Here is a 13,523-nt window from a genome sequence, read left to right as displayed (position 1 = left end):
CCCTCCAAACATGACAGGAACCCTTAGATGCCCCCTTATGTCAGAAGTACTTTTTCCTAAACAAAAATGTGAGAATTGGACTTCCGGGTAAGATGGCGGAAGAGTAAGACGCGGAGATCACCTTCCTCCCCACGGATACACCAGAAATACAGCTACACGTGGAACAACTCCTACAGAACACCTACTGAACGCTGGCAGAAGACCCCAGACCTCCCAAAAGGCAAGAAACTCCCCACATACCTGGGTAGGGCAAAGCGGAGAGATTCCCGCACAGAGGAGCGGTGCCGAGCGGCACTCACCAGCCCGAGAGGATTGTCTGCTCCCCCGCCGGGGCGGGCGGCGCTGGAGCTGAGACTCGGGCTTCGGTCAGAGCGCAGGGAGAGGACTGGGGCTGGCGGCGAGAACTCAGCCTGAAGGGGGCTAATGTGCCACAGCTAGCCGGGAAGGAATCCGGGAAAACTCTGGAGCTGCCGAAGAGGCAGGAGACTTTTTCTTCCCTCTTGGTTTCCTGGTGCACGAGGAGAGGGGATTAAGAGCGCCGCGTAAAGGAGCTCCAGAGACGGGCGCGAGTCGCGGCTGAAAGCGCGGAGCCCAGAGACGGGCGTGGGACGCTGGGGCTGCTGCTACCGCCGCCAAGAAGCCTGTGTGCGAGCGCAGGTCACTGTCCACACCGCCCTTCCGGGAGCCTGTGCAGCCTGCCACTGCCGGGGTCCCGGGATCCACGGGCAGCTTCCCTGAGAGAACGCACGGCGCGCCTCGGGCTGGTGCAACGTCACGCCGACCTCTGCTGCTGCAGGCTCGCCCCGCACTCCGTGTCCCTCCCTCCCGCCCGGCCTGAGTGAGCCAGAACCCCCGAAGAGGCTGCTCCTTTAACCCTGTCCTGTCTGAGCGAAGAACAGACGCCCTCCGGCGACCTACATGCAGAGGCGGGGCCAAATCCAAAGCTGAGACCCAGGAGCTGTGAGAACAAAGAAGAGAAAGGGAAACCTCTCCCAGCAGCCTCAGAAGCAGCGGATTAAAGCTCCACAATCAACTTGATGTACCCTGCATCTGTGGAATACATGAATAGACAACAAATCATCCCAAATTGAGGAGCCAGGAGTCAGTGCTGTGCCTCTGAGGTGGGAGAGCAAACTTCAGGACACTGGTCCACAAGAGACCTCCCAGCTCCACACAATATCAAACTCAACAGCAGCACCCAGCTTCACTCAACGACCAGCAAGCTATAGTGCTGGACACCCTATGCCAAACAACTAGCAAGACAGGAACACAACGCCACCCATTAGCAGAGAGGCTGCCTCAAATCATAAAAAGTCTGCAGACACCCCAAAACACACCACCAGACGTGGACCTGCCCACCAGAAAGACAAGATCCAGCCTCATCCACCAGAACACAGGCAGTAGTCCCCTCCACCAAGAAGCCTACACAACCCACTAAACCAACCTTAGCCACTGGGGACAGACACCAAAAACAACGAGAACTACGAACCTGCAGCCTGCAAAAATGAGACCCCAAACACAGTAACATAAGCAAAATGAGAAGACAGAAAAACACACAGCAGGAGAAGGAGCAAGATAAAAACCCACCAGACCTAACAAATGAAGAGGTAATAGGCAGTCTACCTGAAAAAGAATTCAGAATAATGATGGTAAAGATGATCCAAAACCTTGGAAATAGAATAGACAAAATGCAAGAAACAGTTAACAAGGACCTAGAAGAACTAAAGATGAATCAAGCATCGATTAAAAACACAATACATGGGCTTCCATGGTGGCGCAGTGGTTGAGAGTCCGCCTGCCGATGCAGGGGACACGGGTTCGTGCCCCTATCCCGGAAGATCCCACATGCCGCGGAGCAGCTGGGCCCGCGAGCCATGGCCGTGGAGCCTGTGTGTCCGGAGCCTGTGCTCCGCAACGGGAGAGGCCACAGCAGTGAGAGGCCCGCGTACAGCAAAAAAAAAAAAAAAAAAAAAAAAAAAAAAAAACACAATACATGAAATAAAAAATACTCTAGATGGGATCAATAGCAGAATAACTGAGGCAGAAGAATGGATAAGTGAGGTGGAAGATAAAATAGTGGAAATAACTGCTGCACAGCAAAATAAAGAAAAAAGAATGAAAAGAACAGAGGACAGTCTCAGAGACCTCTGGGACAACATTAAATGCACCAACATTCGAATTATAGGGGTTCCAGAAGAAGAAGAGAAAAAGAAAGGGACTGAGAAAATATTTGAAGAGATTATAGTTGAAAACTTCCCTAATATGGGAAAGGAAATAGTTAATCAAGTCCAGGAGGCACAGAGAGTCCCATACAGAATAAATCCAAGGAGAAATACACCAAGACACATATTAATCAAACTGTCAAAAATTAAACACAAAGAAATCATATTAAAAGCAGCAAGGCAAAAACAACAAATAACACACAAGGGAATCCCCATCAGGATAACAGCTGATCTCTCAGCAGAAACTCTACAAGCCAGAAGGGAGTGGCAGGACATACTTAAAGTGATGAAGGAGAAAAACCTGCAACCAAGATTACTCTACCCAGCAAGGATCTCATTCAGATTTGATGGAGAAATTAAAACCTTTACAGACAAGCAAAAGCTGAGAGAGTTCAGCACCACCAAACCAGCTTTACAACAAATGCTAAAGGAACTTCTCTAGGCACGAAACACAACAGAAGGAAAAGAACTACAATAACGAACCCAAAACAATTAAGAAAATGGGAATAGGAACATACATATCAATAATCACCTTAAATGTAAATGGACTAAATGCTCCCACCAAAAGACACAGACTGGCTGAATGGATACAAAAACAAGACCCATATATATGCTGTCTACAAGAGACCCACTTCAGACCTAGAGACACATACAGATTGAAAGTAAGGGGATGGAATAAGATATTCCATGCAAATGGAAACCAAAAGAAAGCTGGAGTAGCAATTCTCATATCAGACAAAATAGACTTTAAAATAAAGACTACTAGAAGAGACAAAGAAGGACACTACTTAATGATCAAGGGATCAATCCAAGAAGAAGATATAACAATTGTAAATATTTATGCACCAAACATAGGAGCACCTCAATACATAAGGGAAATATTAACAGCCATAAAAGGAGAAATCGACAGTAACACAATCATAGTAGGGGACTTTAACACCCCACTTTCACCAATGGACAGGTCATCCAAAATGAAAATAAATAAGGAAACACAAGCTTTAAATGATACATTAAACAAGATGGACTTAATTGATATTTATAGGACATTCCATCCAAAAACAACAGAATACACATTTTTCTCAAGTGCTCATGGAACATTCTCCAGGATAGATCATATCTTGGGTCACAAATCAAGCCTTGGTAAATTTAAGAAAATTGAAATTGTATCAAGTATCTTTTCCGACCACAATGCTATGAGACTAGATATCAATTACAGGAAAAGAGCTGTAAAACATACAAACACATGGAGGCTAAACAATACACTACTTAATAACAAAGTGATCACTGAAGAAATCAAAGAGGAAATTAAAAATTACCTAGAAACAAATGACAATGGAGACACGACGACCCAAAACCTATGGGATGCAGCAAAAGCAGTTCTAAGAGGGAAGTTTATGGCAATACAATCCCACCTTAAGAAACAGGAAACATCTCGAATAAACAACCTAACCTTGCACCTAAAGCAATTAGAGAAAGAAGAACAAAAACATCCCAAAGTTAGCAGAAGGAAAGAAATCATAAAAATCAGATCAGAAATAAATGAAAAAGAAATGAAGGGAACGATAGCAAAGATCAATAAAACTAAAAGCTGGTTCTTTGAGAAGATAAACAAAATTGATAAACCATTAGCCAGACTCATCAAGAAAAAAAGGGAGAAGACTCAAATCAATAGAATTAGAAATGAAAAAGGAGAAGTAACAACTGACACTGCAGAAATACAAAAGATCATGAGAGATTACTATAAGCAACTCTATGCCAATAAAATGGACAACCTGGAAGAAATGGACAAATTCTTAGAAATGCACAACCTGCCAAGACTGAATCAGGAAGAAATAGAAAATATGAACAGACCAATCACAAGCACTGAAATTGAAACTGTGATCAAAAATCTTCCGACAAACAAAAGCCCAGGACCAGATGGCTTCACAGGCGAATTCTATCAAACATTTAGAGAAGAGCTAACACCTATCCTTCTCAAACTCTTCCAAAATATAGCAGAGGGAGGAACACTCCCAAACTCATTCTACGAGGCCACCATCACCTTGATACCAAAACCAGACAAGGATGTCACAAAGAAAGAAAACTACAGGCCAATATCACTGATGAACATAGATGCAAAAATCCTCAACAAAATACTAGCAAACAGAATCCAACAGCACATTAAAAGGATAATACACCATGATCAAGTGGGGTTTATTCCAGGAATGCAAGGATTCTTCAATATACGCAAATCAATCAACGTGATACACCATATTAACAAACTGAAGGAGAAAAACCATATGATCATCTCAATAGATGCAGAGAAAGCTTTTGACAAAATTCAACACCCATTTATGATAAAAACCCTGAAGAAAGTAGGCATAGAGGGAACTTTCCTCAACATAATAAAGGCCATATATGACAAACCCACAGCCAGCATCGTCCTCAATGGTGAAAAACTGAAACCATTTCCACTAAGATCAGGAACAAGACAAGGTTGCCCACTCTCACCACTCTTATTCAACATAGTTTTGGAAGTTTTAGCCACAGCAATCAGAGAAGAAAAGGAAATAAAAGGAATCCAAATGGGAAAAGAAGAAGTAAAGCTGTCACTGTTTGCAGATGACATGATACTATACATAGAGAATCCTAAAGATGCTACCAGAAAACTACTAGAGCTAATCAATGAATTTGGTAAAGTTGCAGGATACAAAATTAATGCACAGAAATCTCTGGCATTCCTATATACTAATGATGAAAAATCTGAAAGTGAAATCAAGGAAACACTCCCATTTACCATTGCAACAAAAAGAATAAAATATCTAGGAATAAACCTACCTAAGGAGACAAAAGACCTGTATGCAGAAAATTATAAGACACTGATGAAAGAAATTAAAGATGATACAAATAGATGGAGAGATGTACCATGTTCTTGGATTGGAAGAATCAACATTGTGAAAATGACTCTACTACCCAAAGCAATCTACAGATTCAATGCAATCCCTATCAAACTACCACTGGCATTTTTCACAGAACTAGAACAAAAAATTTCACAATTTGTATGGAAACACAAAAGACCCCGAATAGCCAAAGCAATCTTGAGAACGAAAAATGGAGCTGGAGGAATCAGGCTCCGTGACTTCAGACTATACTACAAAGCGACAGTAATCCAGACAGTATGGTACTGGCACAAAAACAGAAAGATAGATCAATGGAACAGGATAGAAAACCCAGAGATAAACCCACGGACATATGGTCACCTTATCTTTGATAAAGGAGGCAGGAATGTACAGCGGAGAAAGGACAGTCTCTTCAATAAGTGGTGCTGGGAAAACTGGACAGGGACATGTAAAAGTATGAGATTAGATCACTCCCTAACACCATACACAAAAATAAGCTCAAAATGGATTAAAGACCTAAAAGTAAGGCCAGACACTATCAAACTCCTAGAGGAAAACATAGGCAGAACACTCTATGACATAAATCACAGCAAGATCCTTTTTGACCCACCTCCTAGAGAAATGGAAATAAAGACAAAAATAAACACATGGGACCTAATGAAACTTAAAAGCTTTTGCACAGCAAAGGAAACCATAAACAAGACCAAAAGACAACCCTCAGAATGGGAGAAAATATTTGCAAATGAAGCAACTGACAAAGGATTCATCTCCAAAATTTATAAGCAGCTCATGCAGCTCAATAACAAAAAAACAACCCAATCCAAAAATGGGCAGAAGACCTAAATAGACATTTCTCCACAGAAGATATACAGACTGCCAACAAACACATGAAAGGATGCTCAACATCTTTACTCATTAGAGAAATGCAAATCAAAACTACAATGAGATATCATCTCACACCAGTCAGAATGGCCATCATCAAAAAATCTAGAAACAATAAATGCTGGAGAGGGTGTGGAAAAAAGGGAACACTCTTGCACTGCTGGTGGGAATGTGAATTGGTACAGCCACTATGGAGAACGGTATGGAGGTTCCTTAAAAAACTACAAATAGAACTACCATATGACCCAGCAATCCCACTACTGGGCATATACCCTGAGAAAACCATAATTCAAAAAGAGTCATGTACCAAAATGTTCATAGCAGCCCTATTTACAATAGCCCGGAGATGGAAACAACCTAAGTGTCCATCATCGGATGAATGGGTAAAGAAGATGTGGCACATATATACAATGGAATATTACTCAGCCATAAGAAGAAATGAAATTGAGCTATTTGTAATGAGGTGGATGGACCTAGAGTCTGTCATACAGAGTGAAGTAAGTCAGAAAGAGAAAGACAAATACTGTATGCTGACACATATATATGGAATTTAAGAAAAAAAAATGTCATCAAGAACCTAGGAGTAAGACAGGAATAAAGACACAGACCTACTAGAGCATGGACTTGAGGAGATGGGGAGGGGGAAGGGTAAGCTGTGACAAAGTGAAAGAGCGGCATGGACATATATACACTACCAAACGTAAGGTAGATAGCTAGTGGGAAGCAGCCGCATAGCACAGGGAGATCAGCTCGGTTCTTTGTGACTGCCTGGAGGGGTGGGATAGGGAGGGTGGGAGGGAGACACAAAAGGGAGGGGATATGGGAACATATGTATATGTATAACTGATTAAATTTGTAAAAAAAAAAAAAATGTGAGAATTTTATGATCAACTTTGTCTCACCTATCAAGCAGTACAATCTGTATTAAACTTTTTAGAGAAGGTAACATGACCTCTCTATGGCTGGCAGTAGCAAACACAGAGGTAGGCCACCTTAATTATAAGTGTGCCCCATTTTAAGAAAGCCCAAAATACCAGTAGGTTCATGGGGGTTGGTGTTCCTTACAAGTGCACAACAGTCTATTTCAAGATGGATCATGTCAGTTGCTGGAATGGTCCTGGACCCAGAATAAATCACTAAAATGTCACAAGGAGAGGAGCCAGAGTCCATGGCCATCCAATGAGAACTGAAGATAAAAGCAAAGCTGGAGGTTTAATGTAAGCCACTGGGCTAGACAGAAATCCACTTGCATGACATATTTCAGGATTCAACTTGCATAAGAAACCTTCCTTTGTATAAACAAGACAGTGGGCAACTCTTAACTCTTATGATGCCTTGGTGACATAGATAAAATCACCCCTGCTCAATGGACACAGCTCTGTGGGATCCCCACTGGGAGAGGGGAGCTCAGGTTCAATTTCAGTCCTTCTTTTCCCCTCATCCCAGATTCCTTAGGCAGGGCCACCTGCAAATCCTTCTCAACAGTCCTGCCAAGCGTTCCCTTTTATATATCAAGACATTCATCTGTTTGAAGGAAGGGTACAGACAATTCTCTAAAATAATAGAACATTTATTTGCACTAGATACCGTTACTTCAGAGGAGTTAAATATGTTATTATTTAGCTGACCTGACTTCAATCCCCGGAGAGAGGTTATTTCTGTGGTTTTGTTCTAAAACATTTCCTTCTACTGGGAGACTAGGGGAGTTTTCATGCGTGCTCAGGTGCGATGGAGAAGTTGCAATATGCCAGCCTCCTCAGCCAGCTGCAGAGAGTAAAGGAGCAGTCCCAGGTGATCAATCAAGCAATGGCCGAGCTAGCAACCATTCCCTACCTACAGGACATCAGTCAACAGGAGGCGGAATTGGTAAGCATTTGTTTTTCTTTGTTTAAGGCTTTCACAAGCCCTGAGCCAATAAAAGAGTGATATGGTCTGAAAAAGAATGTGACAATAAATGCAGTCCGAGGGCAAACTCCCCAACCCTCATGAAGCATTCTAATGAAGAAACTGGAGAATGTAGAAATGTGTGTGTGTGTATGTGTTTTACTTGCCCACCCTGACTAGCTTCCTTTTTTTTTTTTTTTAATAGCAAGACCCTTGTGATGTATGAAAATATGGAAGAGGGCTGATTATTCATATTTTGAGTCAGGCTTTTTTGTTTCAAGCAAAGTGAAATTTTAATACATTGTTTCTTAACTCCAAGATATGTTAATACAGGATTCTCTTCAATGGAAAAGTAAGAGGAAAAAACAGTAATTGTTGGATAGAAAACTGACCCTACAAAATCATCCATAGAATTTTCTTATTTACTTCTAATGTCACATATATGCTGGCAGTGCCAACACTCGCACGCATACGTACATTTAGTTAAGAGAGCTGTCTTGAGGGGAAAATGTAGTCAAATGGAGGGGTGTTTTTTTTTAACTGAATTTACCAGTTAACTCAGAAAACAGAGCCTGTCAAAAACTAGTTCAAGAAATATCTTATAGAACAAATCTCCAAACAGGTGTGTATATTATAACCATAATTTATATTAGAAACAATAGCACCTCATCTGAAAAACAATTATTAATCAGTGTGCTGGCCATTCGAGGAAAGGTAAAATTCACTCCATATAAAGCTCCTAATGTGTTGCTGGGAAGGGCTCTTTGAGGCTCTAATTGAATGTAGCGAAAACTAATTATAGACCTGAATTGAATTCACATAGCAAGGATGAGAACAACCCAAACTCATCACCTGTAATTTTCAGATAACTAAAGGAACCCTCCCCTCTTTGAGCTTTTAGAATTGTTACAAATTAATCAAGAAATGAACTGCCAACATTTATAATGTTCATCTGAACCTGTAGAAGTATATTAATAAATAGTGATATTCAAAGTAAGCATATAAAACTGAGTAGTTTTATATAATAAATAATAAAATATTTTATATAATAAATAATATTTTATATAATAAAATAATAAAACTCCACATACTAAACATTAAAACTATGAGAAAAAAAGTCTATTAGTCAAGAATTTACTAAGTCAAAACTGGCAATAATACTTTCTAAAGCTGTATGGTTTTGTGCACAGAACACCTTCTAAAAGGCTGTTTATCCTACCATTCATAAGGCATTCAGGAGTGCAGTAAGTATGGAGCTTTCAAAGTGCATATTATAGCCAATTTTAGATGATTAATGCTCCTCTGAGATAAAAGAAAGCGAAGAAAATGTTAATTTAAGAAGCTGGCACAGTGTTGATCCTGTCTTCCTGAAAAGCACATTCAAGATTTAAATGAAAAATACAAGAGAGTTTTCTGCACTTAGGTCTTCTTAACCACACATCTGCAGCCCCCTTTTTTCTGGAAATTCTTATATTTCTAAATATACACAAAGAGCACAAAACTAGCATTATTAACATCGCTAACTAATGTGTTAGTGCAACATTCCACTACCCGAAACCTTGGAAAACAGGATTTCATGGGATATTTTCATAATTTATATTCCTACTAGAAAAAAAGTAAATGTATAGGGATGTATATGTGCAAGCCAAATATTTAAAAATCATGTATCTTGCAAGGGTTCATCACCTTAAGTAATAGATTTTACTTTCCAGCTTCCAAGCATAGGTTAACCTAGATACAAATCCTCGAAACACCTTTTATGATGCTATATAAACACTGACTACTCAGTAAAAGAGTTTTGAGTGACTCGACTCTCTACCCTCCTGCTTAAGCTCTGCAATATCTAAAGAACAGAAAGATTATCTAAGGGTTCATAATGTTTGACGCCATGGTGAACTGAGCTGGTATATGTTCATTTTTAGAGAACTTTCTTTTTTAGCTTTGAATATCACATGGCTTCATGTGGCCTCATTACTTTGCAGCCACATATAAAGTGTGTGTATAGGATTATTTTAAATTGGAATATGGCAGTTCGGGGCAAAGGGTGGAATGTTTTAAACTTGCCTTTGAAACGGAACCTAAAAAAGTAATCCTGGTTATTTTGAAATTTTAGAAAAGAAAAGCATAGTAAAAGAACATAAATGAGCTAGATCCTTTAAGAGGCAATAAAACAACACAATTTTAGTATGGTCCTCTGGTGAGCTTTTGCATGATGCCTAGAATTATGATACATTGGCCTCAGGAGAAAATATTAAAATGTGTTCATGTACTACATGCCATTTCCTGAGAGAATTAACTACCACCTTCATTCTTTATAACCCAAATCCGTTTTTACAAAACATCAACACTTACTACATTAAAATCTATATGTTTTCTACAAATTTTCAAGAATCTTTCCATTGTTTCAGTATTTTATATCTGCAATAATACTTGGTAATGACTGAAGCGGAGATGAGGTGGCAGTGTTCGTTGTCGGAAAGTTGAGTAATAAAATCATCAGCGTACAAATGATTTTTTAATTAGGTTTTAATCTGTGTATTTAGAGAAGTTATTTCTGTGTGAATTCCACACTGATAATTTTTATCTTGGTGCCACAGCTGCAGTCACTAATGGCAGATGCTATGGACACCCTTGAAGGAAGAAGAAACGATAAAGAACGTGTGTGGAATACAATTCAAAAGGTAAAACTTTCAGCTGAAGGAAAAAGACATATTATTCTCAAAGGAAATGTCCATCTTGGGTCAAATCCATTTAAAAGATAAAAAGAAAAGGAAATTCCTGGGGTTGTTTTATTGGTTGTTTTCTTTTTAAAATAAATGCAGCTCTCTCCCTGGAAGTGTAGCCAAAATCAAATATGGATTTATTTCATCTGTTTCCTAAGGTCTGCTGCTTTTCTGACTGTGGTCATATGCTTTTATGGGTCTCTTATCACGCTCATGTTCATATTGTATTTTCGTTATCTGCTCCTTCATTATTGGTTATTATAGATATTTTTAAAGCCCTTTCATCAATGTTTTAGTTTGCTCCCCAACCCTTTCTCCCATAATTGTCACTTGAGGAATAATAGCTACATTTCAGGGAACTACAAATGAACTAGCACATTGATGTTTGGGGTGAAGGAGTAGCAGACGGGTTGTTAGAAATAGAACATCCCTTCATTGGTTACCCGAGTTATGCAAAACAAGCACTGAGATGCACCTGGCCCCAGCTACTCAGGAGACTTGTGTGATATCACAGGCCCCTCTGGCAATGCAGGAAGGAGTAAGTAGTGTTGGGTCTCCAGTCCAGCTAAAGGTGATAAATTCTGATCAATCTACTCCTCACTCAGTCTCCTCCAATCACGGTAAGAATCCACAAAGGGAGAACTGGTGTCAGGAGATGTGAGAAGAACAAACCAAAGAAGCCTTCAGTTTAAGAGGTAAAGTCAGCCATGAGGGATTCCAATGCATCTGCAGAAATGTGTGTCTTCTGTAATCAATTCAGAGGCCCTATGATAAATGAATAGAACAGAAATCAACTGAGCTCAGCGAATATTTGTTGGATATCTACTGTGCCTGAAAGAACACTGTATGTTAAGGATATTGTGCTGGACAAGACAAACACAGCCCCTGCCTATATGGGCCTACCCATCTAGGAAAGAAGACAGTTATTAAACAGCTACTTATAAGTCTACTATTATATTTAAAAAGTGGATGTTCAATGATCTGTGGGAACAAAGACAGGAATATAATCTGGTCTGAGAGATCAGAAAATCCATCTCTGAGAAAGTGATATTTATAAAACATTTAAAGGATAGTAGTAGTTATCCAGATGAAAAGGGAGATTTCTACACAGAGGAGTAAGTTTGTACCAAGAATGCTAAGAAAGCATGGCAAATTCAAAAACTGACAAAGGAACGAGGAACATATTTCAAAATGAAGTGCAAAGGCAGAAGTCAAATCACAGAAGGTGTTAAAAATTACATTAAGGATTTTTTAAGGATCTGGTCCTAAAAACTATGTTTTGGGAAGTATTAATATTTATCTGATAAATATTTTTGAGACATCGCTAGGGCTGTAGTGGGAAAACAGATCGGGGCTACAGAAATTTGGGGAGGTCAGTTATAAGGAGGTGACTTGATGTACAGTGGTGAGCACAGAGACGGAGAGAAGCAGACAGATGTAAGAAATATTCAGGAAGCAAATATACAGGCCTTATTCACCGATTGCATATGGGAGTTAAGAAAAAAGAAAAGGTTAGAATGATGCCCAGACATTGGGCTTGAGCCACTAGGCGGGGAATAGGAAGAGGTTCGCTGGTGCAAAGGAAGGAAGGAAATACTTCAACGAAACAGCTTTTGGCTGAGAACATAAACTCTTTCAGAGTCCACAGAAACCACACCAGGTATTTGAAAGGGAATTTAATATACAGAATGGTTAACTGTGTATGAAATAGGTAACTGAAAAGGAAAACAATAATTCATCACCAAGGAAGCAATTAAAGGAAACAGCTACCACCCCCTAGGGCTGGAGAATCAAAGAGAAGAGGTTGCAATTACTAAAACTTAGAAACTTGGAGCAGGGACCTGGCTGGGCCAAAACTCAGATCTCCTACTAGGAGGTGCTATATTTAGCTGGTGCTAGTGTCCCTGAACTTGGAGGAGGGGTCGTGAAGGGCTGAGACTTAGACTTCTGAGGAATGGGCACTAACTCACTGGTGCTGATGGGGAGTGAAAGAAGGCAGTTTTAATGGGGGTAATCTGACAACTTTTGGAAAAGCCAAATTCCACTGCTACTACAGAAAAGAATGTATGTTTCTGGAGCAAAGAAACTTTGCTGAATAGATGCTCACAGGAACTCCAAGCTGACAGAAGTCTGCAGCAAATAACCAGGAAGCAGCAAGTCCCTCCTTTCTCCTTGGGTTTTACAGTGTCCCTCAATCGACCCCTACTGATGGAGACAAAGAGCTGGCAAAACAGAAATGGGGTTTCCAGAGTTCCAGTCCCAGCATCAAAGAGCTAATTACAGAAGGGTGGGTTTGGAGTTAAGAGACAATAGGCTAATAACTAGCCCAAAAGTGCACTGAACTTAGGGTGCCGGCAAGATATCCAAGGTGAAGTACAGGAGTCTGGAGTTCTGAATAGAAAATTGAATAGAGATAGAGTTTTCTAAGTCATTGGCAAATTGGTGGTAACTGAAATCATTTGAGTGGATGACGTGGCAGAGAAAGAGCGTATAAGAAGAAGAGAGGCTTGGGGAGCACATTTCAAATTTAGGAGGAGGCTAAGAAGGAATGGCAAGACGAACTGGAGCTAGAGGTAAACGAAATCCAATGCGCATGAGAGTCAAGCGATATAATTAAATATTTCTGCTGACTATAGAAATAATTGTTTAGCACAGGGGGTAGCAAACTACAGTTCACAGGTCAATACCAACCAACCACTTATTTTTGTAAATAGAGTTTACTGCACACAGCCATGCCATTCACTTAAGTATCACCTATGTCACCTTGGCCAAGTTGAGTAGTTGCCACAAAGACCATATAACTCACAAAGCCTAAAATATTTACTATGTGACCCTACACAAAAAGTCTTCTGTACCCTTATACCCTGGTTTAAAGCATTATCCCCCCCAGAAATATTTGCATTTGCACAGTAAATATTTATAGTTGCAAATCC

At 40.2% G+C, this 13,523-nt stretch overlaps 1 protein-coding gene across 1 annotated transcript in view; it reads left to right on the top strand.

Moving 5' to 3' along the window:
- The window catches only part of SPATA16 (spermatogenesis associated 16), a 224,316-nt gene that overhangs the window by 185,355 nt on the left and 25,438 nt on the right, over nucleotides 1–13,523 (top strand). Inside the window, exons 8-9 of the mRNA XM_060098837.1 lie at nucleotides 7,685–7,849; nucleotides 10,465–10,548. Of these exons, the coding sequence (XP_059954820.1) occupies nucleotides 7,685–7,849; nucleotides 10,465–10,548 (249 nt within the window). The remainder of the gene's footprint in view (nucleotides 1–7,684; nucleotides 7,850–10,464; nucleotides 10,549–13,523) is intronic.

The sequence above is a fragment of the Mesoplodon densirostris genome, chromosome 5 (genome assembly GCF_025265405.1).
Source record: "Mesoplodon densirostris isolate mMesDen1 chromosome 5, mMesDen1 primary haplotype, whole genome shotgun sequence".
Classification (NCBI taxonomy): Eukaryota; Metazoa; Chordata; class Mammalia; order Artiodactyla; family Ziphiidae; genus Mesoplodon; species Mesoplodon densirostris.
The sequence above is the reverse complement of the archived record's forward strand: the minus strand, read 5'-3'. Positions and strand labels throughout refer to the sequence as shown.